Raw genomic sequence first — 26123 nt, 5'->3', positions numbered from 1 at the left:
GGTGTCATTTTTTCAATTCTTTTCAGTTTCCTGTTTCTTCACTCATATGTCTTAACTGGGAACCTCAGAGAAAATGGCTGAATGTTGAATGTCTGTGTGTCTTTGTGTGTGTGTGTGCCCCATTGCTGGTAAGCATGGTTTGTGAGTGGTTCTCCGACTGGCCTTTAAGCCCTATTCTTTCTATCTCCATCAGACTGAGGCAAGCTTGCCCATCCAGGCTCACAAGATGGGAGGAGAGTTGACAGGGAGAAGTGGGCCATGTGCGGACAGATGGGGAAGGATGAAGAAGGCTTCAGGATCCACCAGGATCCATGCTTTAGAAGAGGCTTTCTCAACCAGGATTCTGTGAAATTCTGGGGTTCCTTGATAGTCCCAGAAGAGTTTCCTGAAGTTAATTAATTCTTCATATATGTTTTAAATTTCTTAAACATTTATTGGGTGATATGTCCATGGCCAGTGATGGGCGTGGAGGGGATGGGAAGGGGAGGGGCCCCGTGTGGACGTGTACTCAGCTGTGCTTCCCAACCATGTCCTGCATGATTGCGCCTCTTCTGGGGTTTCTCAAAGCCTGAAGAATGTTTCAGGGTTTTCTCAATGGTAAAAAGGTGGAGGGAGGCTTTCTTTAGAATCATGGTTTTACTCTGTGGTGTCACCACAAAGGTGGATCCATGGTTTTTGTGGCACAACCCGTGGCCATGGAAGTGATATGTAATTTAATGGTGAGTTTGGGGTGACCCAGAGCAAACCCCCTGAAGATCCATTAAGATCTGTGCTTCAGAAACATGATTTGGCTCCATAGTGTTGCCACAAAGGTGAGGATTTGTGATTTTTGTGATGCAGATTGTGGCTATGATTATATGATATGATGGTGAGTGACTGAATGTAAAAACCACAAGGATCCATCAGGATCTGTGCTTCAGAATCTTGTTCTTGCTCCATGGTATGTCCATGGAATCGTGGATCTGTGATTTTTCTGGTTACAAGGCCTGCCCAATGGAAAAACCTGGAGGACTCACGGATTTCAGCTTTGTTATTGTCCCATTGCACCCCCACGATGTAGTGGGCACACAATTTTGTGGTGCTGCCAATAGACTAATGGTCTACAGGATAACAGTGCTTTTATTTTTCATCTATGCAAAAATCATATGCATTCATGTAAAGGTAAAGGTAAAGGTATCCCCTGTGCAAGCACCGAGTCATGTCTGACCCTTGGGGTGACGCCCTCTAGCGTTTTCATGGCAGACTCAATACGGGGTGGTTTGCCAGTGCCTTCCCCAGTCATAGCTGTTTACCCCCCAGCAAGCTGGGTCCTCATATTACCGACCTCGGAAGGATGGAAGGCTGAGTCAACCTTGAGCCGGCTGCTGGGATTGAACCCCCAGCCTCATGGGCAAAGCTTTCAGACGGCTGCCTTACCACTCTGCGCCACAAGAGGCTCATATGCATTCATGAGAATCTGCTTAAAACCATCCAGATCCATGCCTTCCAAAAAATAACCCCTCAAAAGTGTAAATGCCTTCTGCATCCTGAAATATCCCCTTGCTGCCCTTTATTTATTTTTATTTATTTGCAACTCCGCTTCCCAGACTACCCCTTCCTCATCCAGGGGTGGCCAAACTGCATCTCTCCAGAAGTCCATGAACTGCAATTTCCATGAGCCTCTACCAGCACAATTTGGGCAGGGCCTCATGGGAATCGTAGTCCACGGAAACTTCGAAAGCTGGTTTGGCCACCCCTACGCGGCATAGCCCTACTCCGGATTGACAGTCCCGCCAGCCTTCAACCTCCCTGAGCCCAGACGGCTCTGCCTTCCCGGTCCCTTCAAACAACAACCCGCCCTGGAGCGACAAGCCATCTGATCACATGACATAAACCTGGCACCCGGCGGCTTCAGCCCTCACTCTGTGACGTAAAAAACAAGCGGCCGCTTCGGGAAGCCGCTTCGTCACGTGGCACCTTCTGCTGCTATTGATTGGTTCCGCCGCAGAAGAAGGCGGGATGGAAGGCAAGAGAGGGCTTGGAGCTGGCGGTGAGTAGCTTGGAAGGGCTTCCCGGGTTCTCTTCGCTGGACGGACCTTGTGAGTCCCCCCTTTGCACTTTGCACGCTCAGCGTCTCCGCAAGGATCCTGGTCCTTGCTTCCATGCAGCGGATTTAGCTTGCCTGCAAGGATGCCCGGAGTGACCGCATTTCTCCATCCTCCCAGTGGATCCAGGAGCTTTTAGGATCGCCTTCCTTGCTTGTTCCCTCCCACCTCCCCACTCGCTGCCATGCGATCCCAGTTCTTGCAGGATCCGATTTCGAGTTTTAAATTGGCTCTAAGCCCCATTAAGTTGCTAGGCTTGCTATGGAAGGGCGATCAGTCCACTGAGGAATTGGGTTAAAATGAAATCTGAAGACAGGTACCGATGAAGGTCCACAGGTACCGATAAAAGTGTCCACATAGAATAATCAGCGGATATGTACTCAATTTCTGACAGCAGAGACCTTGCTTCTTCTGTGAGTTTATCCAGGTTGAATGGTCTTAGAAATGAGTTGGCCTTACTGTGAAGTAATCCCAAATTTATTGAGGGACTGGAGCATCTTTCCTATAAGAAATGCTTGTTTGGTGTGAGGGTTAGATTTGGAAAAGATTTTTTTTTGGGGGGGGGAATATAATAATGATTTATAAATGTGAGTGGCATGAAGACAGAAGATGGGGTGAGATTTTTCTCCTTCAACTATACTAGTGGTTATTTTATTAAATGTATTTCTATGTTATCTCTTCAAAATCTTCCTCAAAACAGCTTAGCATTAAAACAACATAAGTATAAAACCAAGCCGATACTAGAACGTGGGGTTCATTTAGTTAAGTTGACAGGCAGGCAAAAGGAAGGCCTTCTTCACAGAACACATAAAATGTGGAATTTGTTGCCGTAGTTTGTTCTGTATGGAGCTGCCCTTGAAGACTGTCTAGAAACTGCAATTGGTGCAAAATGCTGCCATGAGAATGTTGATTGGGGTTCCTCCTACACTGGTTCCCAGTTTGCTTCTGTGTCCAAAGTCCAATATGGATTGGGGCCAACATATTTTGTTGTTGTTGTTGTTAGGTGCGAAGTCATGTCCAACCCATCGCGACCCCATGAACAATGATCCTCCAGGCCTTCCTGTCCTCTACCAGTCCATTTAAGCTTGCACCGACTGCTTCAGTGACTCCATCCAGCCACCTCATTCTCTGTCGTCCCCTTCTTCTTTTGCCCTCAATCGCTCCCAGCATTAGGCTCTTCTCCAGGGAGTCCTTCCTTCTCATGAGGTGGCCAAAGTATTTGAGTTTCATTTTCAGGATCTGGCCTTCTAAGGAGCAGTCAGGGCTGATCTCCTCTAGGACTGACCGGTTTGTTCGCCTTCCAGTCCAAGGGACTCGCAAGAGTCTTCCCCAGCACCAGAGTTCAAAAGCCTCAATTCTTTGACGCTCAGCCTTCCTTATGGTCCAACTTTCGCAGCCATACATTGCAACTGGGAATACCATAGCCTTGACTAGATGTACTTTTGTTGGCAAGGTTACGTCTCCCCATATTTTAGGGATTATATACTCCCATATGAACGTACCCAAGCAGTCCAGGCATCTTCTGAGGTCCTGCTTCAGGCTCCTCCACTGTCTGAGGCTAGGCAGGCAGCCACCGGCGCTTTCTTGGTCGTAGTAACTCCCTCCCCACAAAGATTCATCTGCTCCCCTCTATGACTGCCTTCTGCCAGTCAGTGAAGACTTTTGTTTTGTCTTCTCACTAACTCTGTGTGTGTATTAGTGCCTTAATGTTTGAAATATTGTAATGCCCATTGTTTTGGGGATCCTGAGTTCCCACAGGGCCAACATCTGTTCCTGACCATGGCCAGGCAAACACCTGTGGGTAATCTACAAACGGAACAAGAGGGCAGTAGCCCCCTTCAGCACTTGAGATTCACTGGTATATTTCCTCTGGACAGAGAGGTTTCATTTAGCTAGTCCTCTACGTTTCTGAGAGCCAGTTTGGTGTAGTGGTTAGGAGTGCGGACTTCTAATCTGGCATGCCGGGTTCGATTCTGCACTCCCCCACATGCAACCAGCTGGGTGACCTTGGGCTCGCCCAAGCACTGATAAAACTGTCCTGACCGGGCAGTGATATCAGGGCTCTCTCAGCCTCACCCACCTCACAGGGTGTCTGTTGTGGGGAGAGGAATGGGAAGGCGACTGTAAGCCGCTTTGAGCCTCCTTCGGGTAGAGAAAAGCGGCATATAAGACCAACTCTTCTTCTTCTTCTTATGTCCCTAATGCCACAGGGTAAGGCGGAACGGGTTTATGCACTGTGACGGCTGTCAGACTTCCACGCCACCGCTGCCACTGCCATGTCGGAGCGGGAGGAACGTCGCTTTGTGGAGATCCCGCGGGAATCGGTCCGACTGATGGCAGAGAGCACCGGGGTGGAGTTGACAGATGAGGTGGCTGCCCTGTTGGCCGAGGACGTCTGTTACCGCCTGCGAGAAGCGACTCAGGTGAGAGAGATCTCTCGGTATTTATTATTATTTAGTTACCGTAGGGCCAGGAGATCCTAAGGTTGCAAAGAGAGATTGTCTCTTCTCTTGCCCTTAGAACAGCTCCCAGTTCATGAAGCACACCAAACGGCGGAAGCTGACGGCCGAGGACTTCAACCGAGCACTGCGCTGGAGCAACGTGGAGGTGGGGCTGAGGATTTTCACTGATGGTTTTTAATGTGATGTTTTCCTGACATTTAGAAGAAGAAGAAGAAGAAGAGTTGGTTCTTATATGCCGCTTTTCCCTACCGAAGGAGGCTCAAAGCGGTTTACAGTCGCCTTCCCTTTCCTCTCCCCACAACAGACACCCTGTGGGGTGGGGGAGGTTGAGAGAGCCCTGGTATCACTGCCTGGTCAGAACAGTTTTATCAGTGCCATGGCAAGCCCAAGGTCACCCAGCTGGCTGCATGTGGGGGAGCGCAGAATCGAACCTGGCATGCCAGATTAGAAGTCCGCACTTCTAACCACTACACCAAACTGGCTCTTTAATATTACAAGAGGATGCCTCAAGCAGTTTCCCTGGAGAGGCAGCATAACTTTAAAAAATATATACATCGTTTAAAAAAATGATGTGTTTACTTCAGTTGGAATCTGTCTTTCTCATTGGGATTCAAAGTGGATGATGACTGCAGAACAATGCAGCAAGAAAAGTAAGGTACCTACGGTCAAGAAGGACTCCTTAGTAAACTGAATGACAGAGAGAACAGTCACTCAAAGCACAATGGAAGACAGCAGAGCAGGAGAAAGGGAAGCAGCAAATTGCCTCAAGAGACTGGGGAGGGGCTGTGGCTCAGTGTCAGAGTATCTGCTGGGCATTCAGAAGACCCCAGGTTCAATCCCCAGCATCTCTAGTTAAAAGATCTGGCGACAGGTGATGTGCAAGGCCTTTGCCTGAGACCCTGGAGAGCCGCTGCCAGTCTTACACAATACTGGCTTTATTTATTAATTATTGATTGATTGCATTTCTTTACCACTACTCGCAGCGTAGCCGGTTCATGGTGATTCACAAACATGTCATAAAAACAACATCACAAGAATAAAACATCTTCCATTAATAAAACATCTTCCATCTCCCCTTAAATACCCCTGAAAAACTCTTAATAGTTAAACATTAATAAATGAATACATGGTGGTACAATATAATCAATATCTCGTAGAACACTCTTCCTTCAACATTTCAGGTCGTTGGCGATAGGTTAAACCTTAATGACCCGAGATGACAAAATAGGGCAGGTTGCCTAGTGGCTCAGGTAGGCCTAATTCTCAATCCTGAGCCTGGAGGGAGGGGGAGGCTGGTTCTTATCAGGGTTGAGCGCTTCGGTGCAGTTCGGCCACCTTGGCGATCACCGAAGCCTGAGGTGGCCAGTGGCGTGGAGAGGAGGGGCAGCGGCCAGCCAGTGGCTGCACACCGGCACAGAGCTCTGCCCCTGTGTGTGGCTGCCAGCTGGTCTGCTGCCGCCCTTACTCTGCGCACCGTGGTGCTGGCCTCCTACGCACTGCCTCGGGCTTCGGTGATCACTGAGGCGGCCAAACTGAGCTGAAGTGCTCAACCCTAGATAACCCCTGCGAGTTCAACCCAGCCTCAACCAAATGCCTGGTGGAAGAGCTCCGTTTTTCAGGCCGTCCGGAACCGCAAGAGGGTTGAAGGACTAGTGATCCGGTTGAGGTTAAGGCAGCTTCAGATGATTCCTCTTTTTAATCCGCCATGAGCCGGCTTCGGGAGTGGAGGGAAATAAATATTATAATAACAACAACAATGATGATTATGATAATTGTACTGTCGGTGGGGTGTTGGAGGGTAACGGGTCTTAAAAAATGGTTTTGTTGCTAAGTTAAGTAAACTGTTGCATTTTTCAGTGCTGACAGCAGAGGGGGGGGGAAGCAGTGTTGGCGTTTGTTGTGAAGCGGAAGCTGTTGTAGTGGTTTGTCACCTCGATGTGACAGAAGAACACAAGCAAACACAGGTTTGTAGGTTCCTTAGCAGTTATATTATGTACAGAATATTTACAGGTTATCCAGCAGAGTGCTGCGCGCACAATGGCATTTCAGAGAGAGGAAGAACAGCTTTCCCATCATTCCTTATATACACATCCTATGTACATGCAACCTTCACTAATGTTGCATCAGCTTTCTATCCAGCCAATAGAAGCATTTGTGCTGTGTCATTCCTGTCCACCTGACACTTCTCACATGACCAGCACCTGTCAGTTAGATCAGTTTGATCACCTTCACACTGTTAGCTGTCACTTGGTATATTATACCAACACCCCTCCTCAGATAACAGAGTGAAGTCCTAACATGTTACTAAACAGTTCATGTTTGTTCATACATACAGGCTTTGTGAATACATCAGATACATTCTCATCCGTTCTGCAATTTTTGTGAAAAACCTCTCGCCACAAGCCTAGCTTTTGCCTGTGAAGAACCGTCTGCCTTTTGCTTCAGACGATAAACCCATTTACAAGATATAGGCTTTTTTCCTTCAGGCAATTCTGCCTCTGTGAATACTTCGTTGTTTACCAGTGAGTCAAATTCCGCCTGCATGGCTCCTAGCCAGGCGCCCCTTTCTGGTTCTGCAAAACTCAGAATTTCCTTGAAACTCTCTGGCTCCTGTGTGCCAACAAAGTTTATCACTGGTGCTCCCAGAGTCTCATACCGCAAGCGGTTTGGTGGAACCCCTGCAGTCTTTCTAAGAGTTGCTCTGACACTTGGCTTAGTCTCTGAGCTTGCCCGCATCTGCTGAGATGGAACAGGCATTTTACCTTCCTGGTCATTGTGATTTGTTTCACCAGCATCTGGAGTAACTGGCAGCATAGCCATTTCAGGACTCTGTATGTGAGACCAGTTATTCTGCTCATTGAATGAAGCAGAACGGCTGAACCTCACTCCAGTTTGTCCCTCTTGAAAACGATATGCCTTCATTCCAGACTGATAGCCAATGAATTTCAGAAACTTTGACCGTGGCCCTGCCTTAGTTCTCTTTGCTTTGGGAATGGACACCCAAGCCCCACCGTGGACACCCAAGCCACACCGTGCTGCCTGGCTGAGGTAGACGCACATCCTAGGAACCAACGTCTCAGAACAGTCATTCACTGCTGGGTGAGAGGCCAGAGGGAGTGCCTCTCCTGAGACATTTTGTTCAAAAAGGAAATCTGAGGAAATTTGGACCTATTTTTTGGTGGTTGTTGATGACCCAAAGCTTTTAAATGGAATAATCCGACCAATAGGCTATTCTGTTCATTGTGAAATGAAGTCAGTGGACAAGTCAGATCATGAGCCACCTTTTTATTCTTTGGCTGCCCTGTTAGGAGGCCAACCACCTCCGGCTTGTCAGTGTGAGTGGTCAGGAGGGGCTGATGGTGTTTTGTCATTACAGGCGGTGTGTGGCTACGGCTCTCCGGAGGCCCTCCCTTTCCGTGCCCTTAAGGAAGGGGAACTTTATTTCCAGGAGGATCATGAGGTGAACTTGGTGGAGCTGGCTCTGGCAACCAGCATTCCCCAGGGCTGTGCCGAGACAGCCGTGAGGGGTACGTCTCTTGTGGGAAGGGGCTCGGGTTGCACAAACACAGTGTCTGCCCCCATGTACGTTATTGTAGTGGCGAGCCCGCCGTGCGAGCATTCTTGCTGTGTTTCAGGAAGCTGTAAAAATATTTCCCTTCGCATGAATGTGTTCTTCTCATTTTTCAGTAAAAGCAGCTGTGCATAGCTCTGATTGGCAGGGACCTGTGATGCCACTAACCCATTTCCCCTTCAACATTTTGAAAAAAGGGGGTAGTGGTAGGAGAGGAGGAATGAACTTGCATTTGATTGAATTAGTATTCTCACAGATTATTTTAAAATTATTTGATCCATAACACAGGACAAGACTAGCTATTGTGTGTGGTTCGCTGGACAGTGCCTGTGTCAGATGTACTATTGGGAGGGGAGACAAGCTGGGAAGCAAACCCAGTTCTCACACACACAGTTGTTGTTGTTGTATGCCTTGTGACACCGCGCAGTGACTTGTGTGTGTGAAACTGCCAAACTTTCCTGATGGAGTCATCCTTATCCTGAGAGACACCAGGTTTCCCAGTCTTGCATCCCGAAATCTCTGAAATTGGGATTGCACTGAGGCATGGAGCCTGGAGCCTTCTGCCTGTGCAGCTGTTTGCTGTGCAAAGAGCCTTCAACTTTTGACTCTGCAGGGTTGCATGCACAGAAGCCCAAGATCCTCTAAGCCAGAAGTGGCCAAAGGATGGCTCTCCAGATGTCCATGGACTACAATTCCCACAAGCCTCTGCCAACGTAATGGAGTCCACAGACATCCTGAGAGCCACCATTTGGCCACCCCTGTTCTAAGCAGGGATGGAATCTCTCACCTTCTGCATGCAAAATGAGCACACCTCAGGCTCTACTACTGCTGGCTCCACTCCAGATGGGTAGCACCAAGAGCTGCCACCCACTGGTGATCCTTAAGTGGGGACGTCGGAGATTGAAACTGAGATCGTCTGCATATCCAGTGTGCTGCCTGCCACCAATCCCCCCGTTTCTTCATTCCAAATCAGACTGCTGCATCCAAAGCTCTGCCTTGGTCTGCGTCTTCCCTCTGTGGCTGGTTAGAGGCCTGCCTGTCTCCACACCTCAGATAACACCCCCCCCGGGTTCTTTAAGACTGGAGTAGCTCAGGGAAGCCAGAGAAACTGCTCCGCCTACCATGATAGACAGGAGACTCGGCCAATCGTGGCCAGAGGCTTTGTCATCACTGTGTCTAAATCCGCTGGAGCTTCACAATATAGATAGCTCTTGACAAAAATAAATGTATACTGTCTCTGAATGTGGCGGCTCCCATCTGCTGGTCAGAGCTACTGACCGCCTTTTGGTGTAGTGGTTAGGAGTGCGGACTTCTAATCTGGCATGCCGGGTTCGATTTTGCCCTCTCCCACATGCAGCCAGCTGGGTGACCTTGGGCTCGCCATGGCACTGATAAAACTGTTCTGATGGAACAGTAATATCAGGGCTATCTCAGCCTCACCCACCTCACAGGGTGTCTGTTGTGGGGAGAGGAATGGGAAGGCGACTGTAAGCCGCTTTGAGCCTCCTTTGGGTAGGGAAAAGCGGCATATAAGAACCAACTCTTCTTCTTCTTCTCTAGAAGCACTTCATATTTTACAAATAGCCCCTGGCTTAGCTTTGAGAGAAGAAGAAGCAGAGTTTGTACTTATATGATGCTTTTCTCTACCCAAAGGAGGCTCAAAGCGGCTTAGAGTCGCCTTCCCTTTTCTCTCCCAGCAACAGACACCCTGTGAGGGGGGTGAGGCTGAGAGAGCCCTGATATCACTGCTCGGTCAGAACAGCTTTCTCAGAGCTGTGGCGAGCCCAAGGTCACCCAGCTGGTGGAGGAGTGGGGAATTAAACCTACCTCACCAGATTAGAAGTCCACACTCCTAACCACTACACCAAGCTGGCTGGAGGATTCAGCATATTCATGGAGGTTATCTGTCAGTGGCCGTTAGCCCTTCTGAATAGCTGTGCTGTTGATTCATTTTATTTAGAACATTTCCAAGATGAATTACTTTTTAAATAAACACGGTGTCAAACACAGGCCTTCACGTTCAGAGGTAGCGTACCTCCGAGGATGAGTCAGAGTTGGCTTTCTGCCCTGCATATGGGATTCCTGGAAACATCTGGCCGACTGCAGTAATAAACAGGATGCTGTATCAGATGGACCTTTGGTATTATCCAGCAGGGCTGTTCGTATATTTTGAAGCTGAAATGAACTTCAGTTTAAGAACAACAACAAAAAAAACACCATCCCCTATTCAGTAAGAGTTTGTCTAGCAAGGAGCATGAAAAAAACCCAACAAAACACCTCCTTTAGCCTGAAAAAGAAATACTTGCCTGCTTCTAAGACTTCAGACTTCAAATACACAAAGGAGGAGCAGAGCAGAGGCTGCTTGAAGAATATATAGGTTTATTGAGAAGAGAGACAACTTTGTAAAGAGGAGAGAGAGAGAGTGTGTCCTAACTGACTAACTGTTGTTCTTCTGGAGGCAAACAGGGAGGAAGTGTGCTCAAAGGAGCAGGAAGCCTCCAGTTGAGCCAATCAGGACACAGAGTTTATTTGCAAAATACCAGGAAGTTCCTAATCTAAATATGCTGAAAACACATCTCCCCTGATGCCCCCTGTAGTTTATTCTTCATCTGCACACTACAGAGCTTGCATATTCCAATAGTAAGAGATTCTGTTTTAATTGGTATAAATCCCTGCAGATGACGCAGTGAACTTTTGCAGGCATGATGTGGGGACTTGGGCAGTGGGCTGGTTGACAAGCTTCATTGCCGACTTCTTATTTCTCTGTTTCTAGTTCACGTCTCTTACCTGGACGGGAAAGGGAACCTGGAGCCTCAAGGATCTGGTAAGGGCCCCTGCAACTCTGTTGTGGGAGTGGTTGCATCTAGAGTGGTCCCCTAAGCACAAGGATGGACCAGTTGTAAGCTGCGGCACAGATACACATGATGCAGAAGTAAGATCCCAGAGCTGAAAATTCCAGCATGCTTCCCCTGCAGTTCAGCAAAGGGTATGGCCAGTCCCGTGTGGACTCAGATCTCCAGGAGGAAGAAGGAGGGAGAGCCTCCCTGCAAAGGTAGGGTGAGGTTCCAGCTAGTGCCTCCTTGTCAGCTGGATTGAAAGACCCCTTCCACTGCCCTCATAATGCCATTCCCTGGGAGTTAGTGCAGTATAGTGGTCAAAGTATCAAACTGGGATTGGTTTAGATGCAAGTTTAAATTCTCACCATGCTATGAAACTTGCTGGGTGTCCTTGGGCCTGTTGCATACCCCCCCCCCCATTTGCTTCATGTTTTGGGAAGAAGAGTGGATTCTTATATGCTGCTTTTCTCTACCAGGAGGAGGCTCAATGAGACTTACAATGGCCTCCCTTTCCTCTCCCCACAACAGACACCCTGTGAGGGAGGTGAGGCTGAGAGAGCCCTGATATTACTGAAGAAGAAGAAGAGTTGGTTCTCATATGCCACTTTTCTCTTCCTGAAGGAGTCTCAAAGTGGCTTACAGTCGCCTTCCCTTTCCTCTCCCCACAACAGACACCCTGTGAGGTGGGTGAGGCTGAGAGAGCCCTGATATCACAGCTCGGTCAGAACAGCTTTATCAGTGCTGTGGCAAGCCCAAGGTCACCCAGCTGGCTGCATGTGGGGGAGCGGGGAATCAAACCTGTCTCGCCAGATGAGAAGTCTACACTCCTAACCACCACACCAAGCTGCTGGCTCTCTGGCTGGGGATAAAATGGCGGCATGGGGAGGACTAACCTGAAAGAAGGATAGGTTCAAAAGCGGAACAGTTTTATAGTCCAATCTTGTCAGGGCTTGGAAGCCAAGCAGGGTCAGCACTGCGTAGTACTTGGATGGGAGACCCCCAAGGAAGAGGACGAAGGCAATGGCAAATCACCTCTGATTATCCCTTGTCTCGAAAACCGCATGGTCCTGGAGCCCCTGTGAATCAGTTGTGGCTTGACAGCATGCACACACGCACACAAAAGCAAAAATAAAGTAACCCCACGAGATCCATGGGTGGAATGGGCAATGCCAAAGAGGCTCTTCCTCTTTGTGACTCCCCTCCAAATCATCTATGAAGTGCTCCTTCTCTGTTTTCTCCCAGTGCCTAGTGCTGTCTCGGCCTTGACGGATGACCTGCAGAAGTATTACCAGCACATGACCCGGGCTGTGTTGGGGGATGATCCCCAGCTGATGAAGGTGGGTAGCAGAGGGCTCTGGATGGGGCACAGCTGATGCTGGGTGGCTGAGTTAGGAAACTGCAAGGTGGGGCAGGAAAGGAAGGGTCAGAAGTTGCTGATGATTTCACCATTGCAAGGTTTTTATCCCCCACTTGAAAATCGATTTTCCCCCCCCATGTATTACTGTATGTATCTATATTGACCTCCAAGGGAGATCAATGTGATAGAAACGGGTTAGCTCTGAACTTGTTGCACAAGTGATGTACACACTGAGATGCTTCATGCGCGCCCAATAATTATTGTGTGATGGTTTTAAAACACTTTGAGTTCTGATAATAAATTATTTGTATTTTCATGTATACTGTTTTATCCCTAACTTTTGTGCCTGTTTTCCAGGTTGAGTTTCCCTGTATGTTATTTGTTGTAAGGAAATCCTGCCTGGGAAGTGGCTTGGGATCCAGGCTAGGCAGTTCATGAGAGGCCTTGATAGATCTTCATAGAATAGAATCATAGAGTTGGAAGGGACCTCATGGGTCATCTAGTCCAACCCCCTGCACTATGCAGGGCACTCACAACCCTCTCGCTCATCCAGTCTAACCTGCCACCCCCTTGAGCCTTCACAGAATCAGCTTCTCCGTCAGATGGCTTCCCAGCCTCTGCTTAAAAATTTCCAAAGATGGAGAACCCACCACCTCCCGAGGAAGCTGTTCCACTGAGAAACCGCTCTGTCAGGAACTTCTTCCAGATGTTTAGACGGAATTTCTTTTGAATTAATTTCATCCCATTCGTTCTGGTCCGTCCCTCCGGGGCAAGAGAGAACAACTCTGCTCCATCCTCCATATGGCACCCTTTTTTCCTTCAATTCTTTTGCTCCTGGGAGCTGTGAAAAACATTGGCAGCAGTTCTCCAGCTCCAGATAGGCCTCTGTCCTGCGTCCGTCTTTCTCAAACAGGCCAATTTCTTGTAGATACAGAGTGGCACTGCTTTCCGCTGTCCATGGAAGAACAGTTTTTGTGTGTGAGAGAACCGAAAAGGTTAGGGATATGAAAGCAATTATGAAAATGGAAACCCTTTATTGGAGCTCATGTATTTAAAAACATTAAAATATCTGATGGCACACATAAAATATCTAGGTGAGTTCACCAGTATTGGCAAGTTGTTAGGACTTGTACTCAACGTGTTTCGATCTAACAGATCTTCGTCAGAGGTAAACTGACAGATACACACAGGTGAAGATATATTTGTACAATATTACAGGAGGGTGAAAAAAATGCATTTGATCTGATATAGCTAGTTCCGGTCCTGCAAGGTGTTCTCAGTTTCTGTTGGCCGCAGTAATGAGTTTAAACTTCAAGTACAACGATATAGGCTAGATATCAGGAAAAACATTTTCACAGTCAGAGTAGTTCAGCAGTGGAATAGGCTGCCTAAGGAGGTGGTGAGCTCCCCCTCACTGGCAGTCTTCAAGCAAAGGTTGGATACACACTTTTCTTGGATGCTTTGGGCTGATCCTGCGTTGAGCAGGGGGTTGGACTAGATGGCCTGTATGGCCCCTTCCAACTCTAGGATTCTATGATTCTTATTTAGCTGAATCCTCAGCCGGCTTATATCTTATACCTCCCCTGGATATTCAAGCGTCCTGCTAAAGAAAGGTCCAAAATGGGGCCCACTTTGGCCTTCTTGCGGACTCCGTGACCTGACATACCAGGCCAGAACTAAACACTGTTGGCATGGAAACAGCAAGAGTGCCTGGCTGCATCACTGCCATCTCTTGGGGGCTGCTGAAACCTCCACTGCGGCTGGGAAGAAGAGGCAACCAGGCAGTGGAGCACCTCAGAGGGGAGGAGTGACAAATCTAGAAGGCAGCCTACTTGCTTGAGCAACCGTGTGGTGTAGTGGTTAGAATTTCTGGCTGGTATTTTGGTAGCCTTGACTGACGCTGGCTTGGTGACCCTGGACCAGTTGCACTCCCGGCCTAACCTATCCCCCCATAGTTGTGAGGGACGATTAACAAGTTTTAACGCTTTGTTTTGTAAGCTGCCTTGGGCAGGTTCCCTGAAGGAACCATTTTGTAAATAAATAAACTGGGGAAGGGAGAAGCACGCCTCCTACCTTGAGCACCCCAGAGGATAAAAACGAACCAGATAAATAGAAAGGGAAGAGGAAACCGGCAGTAAAGGGGCAGGCATGTGGCACTGCCTAGCCAAGAAGAGGGTGTAGGGCTGAGTGCCCAAGGAGGGGTCATAGAGCCAGGACTGTGCCTGAGATGCTTACAGTGCAATCCTAAACAGAGTCACTCTCTTCTCTGTCCATTGAAGTGAATGGTCTGAGAAGGCTACAACTGCGTAGGATTACACGGTTTGGATTTTCAGTGCCCTCCGCAGCCTGGGGAAACATGAACAGAGGAGGAGGGGAAACCCTGAAAACAGGCTAGATTGAAGGAAGGGCTGGTGCAGAAGAATGAGATGGCGGAATTGCTTCCCACCTCTGGGTTCCTTCTCACGCAGGTTGCCCTGCAGGACTTGCAGACCAATTCGAAAATTGCGGCCCTTCTGCCTTACTTCGTCTACGTCGTGAGCGGGGTGAGTAGAGAGCCTCCATACCAAACTCTTGGGCCTCTTTTCTTTTGTGCGGGGGAATCCTTCTCTCCTTTTACCTTGATCATGACAGGAGCCGTCCCACAGGGCTAGTTTTCACAACAGTGTTGCCCCAAGAAGCAGTCTCCACTTTAGTTGGGGAAATTAGCTTGGAGGCTGAGCAAGAGGAGGGGCAACTCGGACGAAGACACCTGTGTGTGTGTGTGTCCCTTTAAGAACTCTCAGAAATAACCAGGCAGGGGTTCAACCGGTTGGGTTTTTATTAAAAGTAAACAGGGTGAAAATGAGGATGCACGTCTACAATAAACACACAGACAAGCACTAAGAAAAGCAGGGAAGGAGGGGAAAGCGGTTTAGGGAAGGGCGATATTTATCAGTCCTGAAAAAGTCTGTGGAAGCAGTAAGTCAAGGAAACGACCAGAGTTTCAGGAGGTGAGAGAGAGAGGAGAGCTCACACAAGTGGGAGTGTGTGGAGGATCCAAAGACACACACACACACAAGCTGGCAACAATTATAGGGCAAAATGTACCCTGAGGCGTGTGGATGCGCCACCAGAATCAATGACTTGATTGCCCTACCTGAGGTAGACAAAATTGTGGGAGAGGTTTGATGACCTTACAATGGAGGAGAAGGGTGATAAGAAGGTGAATACACCTAAGCATTGATTATTTGCCACTTAATCGAGGGTAATGGGGGAGTGGGGAAGTTAGGCTTGGGTGCTTAAGGGGTCCCCAGAGCCCCCCCAGAACCATTTGCCAGATGTTTGGAAGCTGTGACTGGATGGTTAGAGACAGAGGTCCTGTGGCTGGACAGGAAGCACACGCCTACCCCCCTTAGCTGGGATCCAGATTAACATCTCAGCCTCAGCGAGGAATTTTGATGTGATTCTGGATGCCTCTATGGAGCCCCAAGTCATGGGGGTAGCTCATATGGTGTTTTATCTTCTGCACCAGGCTAAGCTACCTGCACCCTACCTGTCCCCAGACTGCTTGGCCACAGTGATCCATGCAATGGTCACCTGTAGATAGGACTTCTGCAACTCTCTCTACGCAGGCCCTTGTTCTTGACCCAGAAACTCCAGCTGGTACAAAATGCAGCTGCTAGGGTTCTCATGAGGTCACCATGGAGGGCCCATATCCAGCCTGTGCTGAGGCAGCTGCATTTGTTGTCAGTTTTGGCCAGGATCAGCTTCAAGGTTTTGGTTTTGACCTTTAAGGGCATCCAGGACTTGGGCCCAGCCTGTCTGAGGGACTGCTTATCTCCTTGTGGTCCCCACAGAGCTCTTCGCTCTGCAGGTACTAATCTTTTGGTGGTTCCCGGCCCTGAGGAAGTATGCCTGGCCTCGACCAGGGCAAGGGATTTCTCGGTCCTGGCCCCGACCTTGTGGAATGAGCTCTTGGGAGAGCTGAGGGCCCTGATGGAGCTATCACAGTTCCACAGGGCCTGTAAAACGGAGCTCTTCCGCCAGGTCCTGGGTTGCCAGAGTTAAGATGTGGCCCCTCCTTAGGGTACGGCACTTATATCCCGCTACTAGGTTACCGCTCAGGAGGTAGAGGGTATCTTTTTTGAGCTGCCATTCTTGGAGGGATAGCTTTGGGGGTTTTATTGGGGTTTTAAAAAGGTAAAGGTATCCCTGGTGCAAGCACCAGGTCATGTCTGACCCTTGAGGTGACGCCCTCCAGCGTTTTCATGGCAGACTCAATACGGGGTGGTTTGCCAGTGCCTTCCCCAGTCATTACCGTTTACCCCCCAGCAAGCTGGGTACTCATTTTACCGACCTCGGAAGGATGGAAGGCTAAGTCAACCTTGAGCCGGCTGTTGGGATTGAACTCCCAGCCTCCTGGGCAGAGCTTCGGACTGCATGTCTGTTGCCAACACTCTGTGCCACAAGAGGGTTTTATTCAATCCCAAAGTTGTATTGTAAGCTGCCACAAGTCCCTAGAGAAGTTCAGCTTTAAAGCAAATGCCACATATTGTGGGATTGTGGAATACTTAACTGTAATGTATTTGTAGGAAAGAACAAGGAGGGTGTAGTGGCTAAGGTGGCAGACTAGGATCTGGGAGGCCCAGGTTCAAATTGCCACTCTGCCATGGAAGCTTGCTGAGTGACCATGGGCTGGTCACACAATCTCGACCTAACCTACCTCACGGGGTTGTTGTAATAATGAAACAGAAGAATGGGGAACAATGTGAGCCACTTTGGGGTGAAGTAAATCAAAACAATATGTGACAATGTGGATGGAGATGCTGGAGCAGGCAGAGGAGGAGAAGAGAGTTTAACTACCAAAGAGGGTTTAACTGCCCGAAGGAGTCTCAAAGTGGCTTCCAATCACCTTCCCTTTCCTCTCCGCACACCCCTTGAGGGAAGTGAGGCTGAGAGAACCCTGATATTACTGCTTGATCAGAACAGGTTCCAACAGGGCTGTGGCAAGCCCAAGGTCACCCAGCTGTGGTTGCATGTTGGGGAGCGCAGAATCAAACCCAGCTCACCAGGTTAGAAGCCGTCACTCTTAACCGCTACACCAAGCTGGCTCTTGGAAGAGGTGGGAAGGTAGCCCGGGCTCAGAGGGTGTGATACTGCCTGGAAGGATTAGGATTTGGGACTGCCTTCCTTGGGTCCGTTCCTTCCTGCGGAGCTTGTTTTTTATATCTTGCTTTTCACTACCTGAAAGAGTTCCAAAACGGCTTACAAAACCTGCCTCTCCTTACAACAAACACCCTGTGAGGTAGGTGGGGCTGAGAGAACTGTAAGAGAACTGTAAGAGAACTGTAAGAGAACTGTGACTGGCCCAAGGTCATCCAGCTGGCTGTATGTGGAGGAGAAGTGGGGAATCAAACCCTGTTCTGCAGATTACAGTCTGCTGCTCTTGATCACTACACTCTTGGAGAAGGTGGGGAAGGTTCCCCAGGCCATGCACAGAGGATCAGAGCATGTGATACTGCCCAGAAGGGTTACGATCTGGGAGAGTCAGACTTGCCTTCCTTGGGCCTGTCCCTTCCTGCAGTACCTTTTCCTTTTCTGTCTCCGGTGGCAGGTCAAGTCGGTGAGCCATGACTTGGAGCAGCTGAACCGCCTCCTGCACGTGGCCAAGAGCCTCATCCAAAACCCCTACCTGTGCCTGGGCTCCTACGTCAAGAGCCTCATAGCCAGCGTCATGTACTGTGTCCTGGAGCCCCTGGCAGCCTCCATCAACCCTCTGAACGACCACTGGACCCTCCGGGACTATGCCGCGATGCTCCTTGGCCACATCTTCTGGTACGTACCTACTGATCCCACCTGTTGGGATAGGGACAGTCCCTTTCACCCTGTGGAGTAATTAGGAGTGACCATAGCCAAGAGCATGACTTTATTTGGCTCAGCACACATCTGTTGTCCTCGTGGGGTGAGTGTTCAGGTTCCTTTGGCGTTCTTGCGGACATCATAGAGTTGTGAGTTCCTGCACTCTGCAGCGGGGTTGGACTAGATGACCCTGGAGGTCCCTTCCAACTCTATGATTCGTTGAGATCCTAATTTAGAGTTTCATGTGGAAATAAATTACACAACTTCCCTTGCTCCGTGGGCTTCCCAAGTGACCTCGTAACCCGCCCCCCAATTTTGTCCTTGAGTTCCTTTCTCCACCAACAGGCCTTCTGACAAGTTGCAGAGTCAGCAGGAAGTATAATGTGTAATAAGTAAACTGGTGGGATTTGCCAGCGCAAGATCAGAAGCCTTTGAAAAGGGTTATATACCTTTGTGGGAGTGTCTGTAGATGCTAAATAAACGTGATACTGGAATGGGACCTGGCAGCGTACCTGGGAAACAATGCAACGGACACCCCAAGACTAGATTGCTGTAACTCACTGTACATGGGGCTGCCATTGGCCTGGATCCGGGGATTACAGCTGGTACAAAATGCAGTGGCACGAGTCTTCACAGGGACCCATGGAGGGCATATACAACCTGCCCTCCAGCAGCTACGTTGGCTGCCAGTGGCGTTCCAGATCAGGCTCAAGGTTCTGGTACTGGCCCTTAAGGCCCTATGGGATCTGGGCCCTGTGTATCTGAAGGACCACCTCTCCCAGTATGTCTCCTGGAGGGCATTATGCTCGGGAAACCCCAATCTGTTGTGATCCCTACTTGCCAGGGCCTTTTTGGCCCTGGCTCCAACCTGGTGGAATGAGGTAATCGTTGAGATCTGGGCCCTGATGGAACTGTCAAAGTTCCACAGGGCCTGTAAAACTGCACTCTTCCGCCAGGTTTATGGTTGAGGCCAGGCCTGAGTTTTATAGGGCTCCCTCCAACTCCTCCTTCTCCTCGTCTCCTGCCACTTGTTAATTATTGATGTCACCTCCAGTCTGGGGTAGCTGGTGAAGGGGGTGGGGTTTTTAAATTGTATTCTACTGTATTTTATTGTCATTTGGTTATTGTAGCTACTTTTGTTGAATATGCTCTACTGTATGACCCACCCTGAGCCCACATGGAAAGGAGAGGTATAGAAATGACATATTCTGTTATTTTTAGAATAGAACAGGGTCTGTTGGCTTCCTGCCTTGCTTGTGAGCTTACCTGAGGCATCTGTACCAACCACGCTGGACAAATCACTAAACTTTCCATTTCTTCAGGACTCACGGAGACCTGGTGAGCGGCTTGTACCACCAGATCCTGCTGTCCCTGCAGAAGGTGCTGGCCGACCCTGTCCGCCCTCTTTGTTCCCACTATGGGGCAGTGGTGGGGCTGCACGCCTTGGGCTGGAAGGTGAGCAGATCTCTGTGGATTTCCCTGGCTGCTTCCCCTGCTTGGTTTACGCCATTGATCCATCCTCTGCTTCCCTTTCATCCCCAGGCTGTGGAGCGGGTCCTGTACCCACACCTCTCCACCTACTGGTCCAACCTGCAGGCCGTCCTGGACGATTACTCGGTGTCCAACGCTCAGGTGAAGGCAGACGGGCACAAGGTCTACGGGGCCATTCTGGTGAGTCTCCGTCTCTCCTTAGGTGGAGATTTCCGGAGGAAGTTCTGCAGATCAGGGCTCCTACTCTTAGTTGACTGATGAATTAATTCATGTTCAAAAAATGTTGCCTATTCATCTTTATAAATATGCATAGAAATGGCAGGTGGCAGTCACTGTTTTAGAAGAGACATTCCCTCTGCTCTGAAGGAATGCCTCTTCTGAGAATGGAGGCATCAATCAGGGTTCCCCCTCTCTAAGCCTACTTAGCTTAGGAGAGTGGACTTCTAATCTGGCATGCTAGGTTCGATTCTGCACTCCTCCGCATGCAACCAGCTGGGTGACCTTGGGCTCGCCACAGCACTGATAAAACTGTTCTGACCGAGCAGTGATATCAGGGCTCTCTCAGCCTCACCCACCTCACAGGGCATCTGTTGTAGGGAGAGGAAAGGGAAGGCGACTGTAAGCCGCTTTGAGCCTCCTTCAGGTAGGGAAAAGCGGCATATAAGAACCAACTCTTCTTCTTCTTCTTCTTCTTCTTCTTCTACTTAAAAATGCTTAACTGACTGATTAATTTTAAATTTCTTTCCCAATTAATGTTAAAACGATGCTACCTATTCAGTTTAATAAATACTAATAAAATAACAGGTAGCACCATTTTAGAAACCATCATCTTAGAACTGGGTGGGACAGGCAGAAAAAGAAAGGTTAAGATTTTCTCTTGCCCGGCAGAGAAAAAGAGAAAAGGAATTTGTTATGCATTGTAACTATAATCATTCAGACCAATTGAACGTCCCTCTTTTCTGCCCTTTCCGAACCTGGATGGCCCAGGCTAGCCCAATCGTGTCAGATCTTGAAAGCTAAGCAGGGTCAGTCCAGGTTAGTGTTTGGATGGAGGAGCAGGGCTGTGATGCAGAGGCAGGAATTGGCTGACCCCTCTGTTAGAAGAAGAAGAAGAAGAGTTGGTTCTTATATGCCGCTTTTCCCTACCCGAAGGAGGCTCAAAGCGCCTTACAATCGCCTTCCCATTCCTCTCCCCACAACAGACACCCTGTGGGGTGGGTGAGGCTGAGAGAGCCCTGATATCACTGCCCGGTCAGAACAGCTTTATCAGTGCCGTGGTGAGCCCAAGGTCACCCAGCTGGCTGCATGTGGGGGAGTGCAGAATCGAACCCGGCATGCCAGATTAGAAGTCCACACTCCTTACCACTACACCAAACTGGCTCTCTTGCCTTGGAAACCGCATGAGCTCAGTTCTCCGTAAGCACTTTATGCACAGACAGTCTCTTTCTCACGCAAGCTTGTTGACTCCCCTTTAACCCTTCACTCTTGATACATGACTGAAAGTTTCGAGCTAAGAGAGAATGGTTTAGTTGTACCCTGCTTTTTGCTACTTGAAGGAGCTCCAAAGCAGCTTACAATCGCCTTCCCTTCTTCTCCCCGCAACAGGTACCCTGTGAGGTAGGTGAGGCTGAGAGAGCTCTGAGAGAACCGTGCCTGTCCCAAGGTCACCCAGCTGGCTGCATGAGGAGGAGGAGTGGGGAATCAAGCCCAGTTCTCCAGATTAGAGACTGCTGCTCTTAACCACTGCACCAAGCTGGCTCTCAAGGGCTCATCACGCTTATATAGGATTGTATAGAGCAGGGGTAGTCAACATGTGGTCCTCCAGATGTTCATGGACTACAATTCCCATGAGCCCCTGCCAGCATATGCTGGCAGGGGCTCATGGGAATTGTAGTCCATGAACATCTGGAGGACCCCAGGTTGACTTCCCCTGGTGTAGAGAGCCACCTGGAGATGTCGCTGTTAAAGTTACTCGCCATCAGAGAATTCCACTAGCATGCTTGCTTGCCCTTATATGGTTTGTGACACTATTTACAATATGTCCCTTTTCATCGAGACGTTCTAAGGGCAGCTTGCTGAACCTGGGCGCATCATTTCAGACCCACTGAAGGCCCAGTTAACAAGCTGCCCATTCGACCCTCCTCTTCTTTATTCTTTATTTATTATGTCTGCCTTTCTCATAGAGACTCATGGCAGATTATCACGGCAGTCAGCAGGATGGGGCAAAGCATCCGGATTCGGATTGCAGGGGTCTGAACCAGAGCAGCGGCAAAGCATTATGTATTAAAACGACAGGTTAAATGATGCAGAAATTACATAGTAGGGTCATTCCAGCTGCAGACAAGGCACATGGTACACCGTCGTATAGCCCACATTCTCTATTAGTTTGCCAAAGCATCTTTCTGAATCATTTTATTACAGTACCTCTGATTTACCTGTGCCCAAAAAAGCCCTCTTGGATAATTCAGTTTTGCAGAGTTTGTGGAATGCCAAGAGGGTGGGTGATGAGTCTTTTGTGGTGCAGAGTGGTAAGGCAGCATACATGCAGTCTGAAAGCTCTGGCCATGAGGCTGGGAGTTCAATCCCAGCAGCCTTCCATCCTTCCGAGGTCGGTAAAATGAGTACCCAGCTTGCTGGGGGGTAAATGGTAATGACTGGGGAAGGCACTGGCAAACCACCCCGTATTGAGACTGCCATGAAAACGCTAGAGGGCGTCACCCCAAGGGTCAGACATGTCTCGGTGCTTGCACAGGGGATACCTTTACCACACACACAATGAGCCTCTTGTGGCGCAGAGTGGTAAGGCAGCAGACGCAGCCTGAAAGCTCTGGCCATGAGGCTGGGAGTTCGATCCCAGCAGCCGGCTCAAGGTTGACTCAGCCTTCCATCCTTCCGAGGTCGGTAAAATGAGTACCCAGCTTGCTGGGGGGTAAACGGTAATGACTGGGGAAGGCACTGGCAAACCACCCTGTACTGAGTCTGCCATGAAAACGCTAGAGGGCGTCACCCCAAGGGTCAGACATGACCCGGTGCTTGCACATGGGATACCTTTACCTTTTTTTAGGAGGGTGGGATCCTTCATAATCTTCTCAGGCAGGCCAATATTTAGAAATATATGCACATATAAGTACTTATATAAGGTAGGGGGCCACAACAAGGAATGCAGACATCAGGGGCAGTTTTTCTCTACTTACTGTGTCTGGTCACCTGCCCAAGGCAATTAAGCGTCACGACCCTGAGGTGTAGTTCCAGAAACCCCTCGAGGAGTCCCATGCACTGGCAAAACCTTTGGCGAAGGCAGCATCTACAGGCGAATCAGCGGCAGATAAACATTGTCAAAGACAAAGAACAAGAGAGAGCTTGGCTCGCTATACCCTTGGACACAACACACCACCTTGAACCCACATTGAGGCAGGAAGTCCATTTTCTCACGGTGTCCATGTTTGACCGAACAGAGTGTCAAAACAGGAAACAACCAGTCAAAGTAACAGGCAGGTGTTCGCTCCACTTGTCACGCATACCACCAAAGCACGCAGTTAAGAAGACAGAGTGTCTTTATAGTGTAAAGCAAGGAGAAAAGGGGGGCTGCTTCAAAGTGCTGTCCATGGGCAGGTCCAACTCCAGGTCGGGAGAAATGGCTCAGCTGGAATGGGCACATGACGCCAGCTGCTGCCTGCCCACAGACCTCCTGTTTAATTCCATGTCTTCTTCCTCTCCAGGTAGCTGTGGAGCGTCTGTTGAAGATGAAGGCGCAGTCCGTTTCGGCCCCAGCCCAGGCCGAGGGTGCCGGGGGCGAGGGGCGTGCAAGGGAGGGCTACCCCTGGCTCAGCCCCCTGCAGGATCCCCAGGTGGAGTTCGGCTTTGGCATCGCCAGCCACCTGCTGCAGCTGGGCAGCGGGGGTCCCCAGGCGGGCGTGGGCATCTCCGCCAACCCTCCCGCCGTCTCCCTGAATGAGATCTACCAGGAACTGTACTATTTCTTCGGGGACAGCTTGGCCACCCGCTTTGGCACGGGCTCTGGGCTGTGCCCCGCAGAACCCGTGGCCCCCAGCGCCCCCAAGGTGGTGGACGCCAAGAAGGAACAGCCAGCCTTCGGGACCGGGGATGCCGTGCGGAAGATGCCGCAGCTGACCGCCAACGCCACGGTTAGCCCGCGGGAGGAGGAGAGCCCTCGGGGAGACTTCTCGGCCAGCCGGCCCCCCTTGCACCGTTCGGCCAGCCTGGCCCGGTCCCGCAGCGCCTCCCGCCAGCAGGGGCACCGGCCCGGCATCCGGGATGTCTTCCAGAAGTGCCGCTTCTCCCCGCAAGGGGCTCCCCGGTTCAGCTTTGTGATCGCCGGGCGCCAGGTGGAGCGACGGTGTCAGGGCCGCCTCTTCCAGACCTGCTTCCTCCAGCACCACGGCCCCAGCCCCGTCTCCCGCTATGCCCAGAAGCTGCCCATGATCGGGAGGACCACCAAGCCCATGAAGAAGTGGGCCCATTCAGAGTACTCGCTCTACCTGCCTCTCTGAGGGACCTCCTCGACCCCAGAGGCTGCTGCTGTGAGCGTGGGTTGTCGGGCTGCAGTCTCGCCTGGAGAAAATCGGGGCCAGGCGGTGGCATGTCTTCCTGAGGATTTGGGGGATACTGTGTCATTAGTGTTGCTGTTTCTGGTCTGGGATTCTGGAGAAACACTGGCATGATCTTCCAAGGAAGCTGGGCAGCTGGGCTCCTTCAAACCTGCCAGGTTGGGGTTTTGTGGTGCCCACCTTCTGCCAACATCCCCCCCAAAAAAACATTTATCTTTGGGGGGGGAGGACAGATTCAAAGAGGTGGCTTTGCCCACTGCCCGTCTTCTGCAGGGGTAGGGAAACTGTGGCCCTCCAGATGTTAATGGACTACAATTCCCATGAGCCCCTGCCAGCAAATGCATGAATATCTGGAGGGCCACAGTTTGCCCGCCCCTGGTCTTCTGCCTCCTTTCTTATTTAGTGGTTTACTTGAACATGCGTTATGTCCTTTTGATTCTGATTTTCCAAGTGTCGCTTACCTGTGATCCCCAGGCTCAAAAGTTCTCCTTTCAGCATCAAGAAACTTGTCTAGCCCCCCCCCCCCCCCCCCGCTTTAGGACCGAATTCCATTTTATGACAGGGTGGGCCCTTTCGTGCTCTTGTTTGTCTGAACCTAGTGCTTTGGAGTTGAAGGCACTGCCACAAGATTGCCCCTTTAGTCCTCTGCTTGGGTTTTTTCTCCCCTCTTCTTCCTGGTGCCAATCCCCAGGCACTGTCTGGTATCAGAGGACATGGAGCATTTCTTTTCTGCTGCTATCTATCTTGTGTGCTCTAAATACTTTGAGATGGTATTCATAAGTTACACTCTCTGTAATTTTCTCTCTAGCCTCCAAAATCCCATTTTTGCATGCCCTCGATGAAGGCGTAAACTTGAGACCTCTTAATTTTGGAAACCCACTGAATGCCTTAAAAAGCAGTTGTTGGGGTGGGGAGGGGAAGAGTAGCTGTGGGCTGGCAGGAGGGGAGGCAAGTGGGCAAATCTGTCCTGGGAAAAGCTAGTATTGCTAGTGATACATGCTATCAATGTTTTTTATTATCATTTTCAGGTATACTGCTACTTTATATGGAGGGTTTTGCTTAGCTGTCAGAATAGTTCAGTTGGTTCTGTTCGTCCAGCATGAATTGGTTGATTCTGCTTAGTTTTGTTTGGCATTCCCTCATGGATCCTTTTTTCCTCCCCATTGTTTTTAATTGTTTTTTGTCATATACGTGTATTTTAGCTCTGGTTTTAATTTTTTGGGGGTAGGGGTGGGGGTTAAAATGTATTTTTATTGTTTGTTTTGCTTAACTACTTTGGCAGCCCTCATGAGAGCAGAATTTGGGATCTGCATTTTGTAAAATAAATTATCTGCATAGAACAGGGACCTCAGCAATGTTCTCCTCCCTCAAACAGCTCTTCAGAGGTAGACAGCTTCTAACCATGGAGGTTTGCTATCACATCTATCAGCCGCTTTTTCCCTAGTTTGTTTTAAAGTCAGCACTGCCGGGGTGGGGGGGGGGGAGTTCCGTAAATTAATTGCACTTTGTGGGAAGAAATATTTTATTTCTGTTGAACTTCACTGGGTGTCCCTGAGAAGCGAATTTTCACTGTTACGCTCTCCACACCATACACCACTTTGTAAACAGTCTTACTTGGCAGCTTGAAAACCAAAATGCATTTGAAAGGGAGGGGCCGTGCACCTTCCCAAGCAAAGATGCCAAAGTGACTCATCCCCAACCTTTTCCTAACATGGGGCAAGACAAAAGTTTGCATGGCCGTTTGCTTTTCTGATATCAAAATAATACAGAATGAGAGCAAATATATATATTTAATTTGTACTTGACTTTCTCTGCAATGACTTACGTTGTTCTCCTTTCTGTCATTTTATCCTCACAACCACCCTGTGAGGTAGGCTAGACTAAGAAAGCATGCCTGGCCTAAAGCCAGCCAGCA

General features: G+C 49.6%; 1 protein-coding gene across 6 annotated transcripts; it reads left to right on the top strand.

Moving 5' to 3' along the window:
• Positions 1 to 1982: 1982 nt before the first annotated feature.
• TAF6L (TATA-box binding protein associated factor 6 like) lies at positions 1983 to 25548 on the top strand. 6 transcript variants are annotated; one of them, XM_077325761.1, is made up of 12 exons: positions 1983 to 2029; positions 4295 to 4507; positions 4610 to 4691; positions 6404 to 6510; positions 7923 to 8073; positions 10891 to 10941; positions 12197 to 12291; positions 14780 to 14854; positions 17905 to 18125; positions 19472 to 19604; positions 19692 to 19820; positions 23360 to 25548. In XM_077325761.1, the coding sequence occupies exons 2-12, from the start codon at positions 4361 to 4363 to the stop codon at positions 24149 to 24151; spliced, it is 1983 nt and encodes a 660-aa protein (XP_077181876.1). In that variant the 5' UTR covers positions 1983 to 2029; positions 4295 to 4360; the 3' UTR covers positions 24152 to 25548. The 6 variants fall into 6 exon arrangements, with proteins under 6 accessions (XP_077181876.1, XP_077181902.1, XP_077181922.1 ...); XM_077325767.1 differs by having other exon boundaries at positions 2016 to 2078; XM_077325776.1 differs by lacking the exon at positions 1983 to 2029 and adding an exon at positions 2148 to 2497.
• The last annotated feature ends 575 nt before the right edge of the window (positions 25549 to 26123 follow it).

Source organism: Paroedura picta, chromosome 1, assembly GCF_049243985.1.
Source record: "Paroedura picta isolate Pp20150507F chromosome 1, Ppicta_v3.0, whole genome shotgun sequence".
Lineage (NCBI taxonomy): Eukaryota > Metazoa > Chordata > Lepidosauria > Squamata > Gekkonidae > Paroedura > Paroedura picta.
This window is presented reverse-complemented; position numbering and strand designations above follow the sequence as displayed.

Bases quoted from the DNA above. Each gene is read 5' to 3' on its own strand.
- TAF6L (XM_077325761.1), top strand. From the start codon at position 4,361: ATGTCGGAGCGGGAGGAACGTCGCTTTGTGGAGATCCCGCGGGAATCG. The intron at 4,508-4,609 runs GTGAGAGAGATC...CCCTTAGAACAG, and splicing joins GCCTGCGAGAAGCGACTCAG to CTCCCAGTTCATGAAGCACA. The intron at 18,126-19,471 runs GTACGTACCTAC...CCATTTCTTCAG, and splicing joins CTCCTTGGCCACATCTTCTG to GACTCACGGAGACCTGGTGA.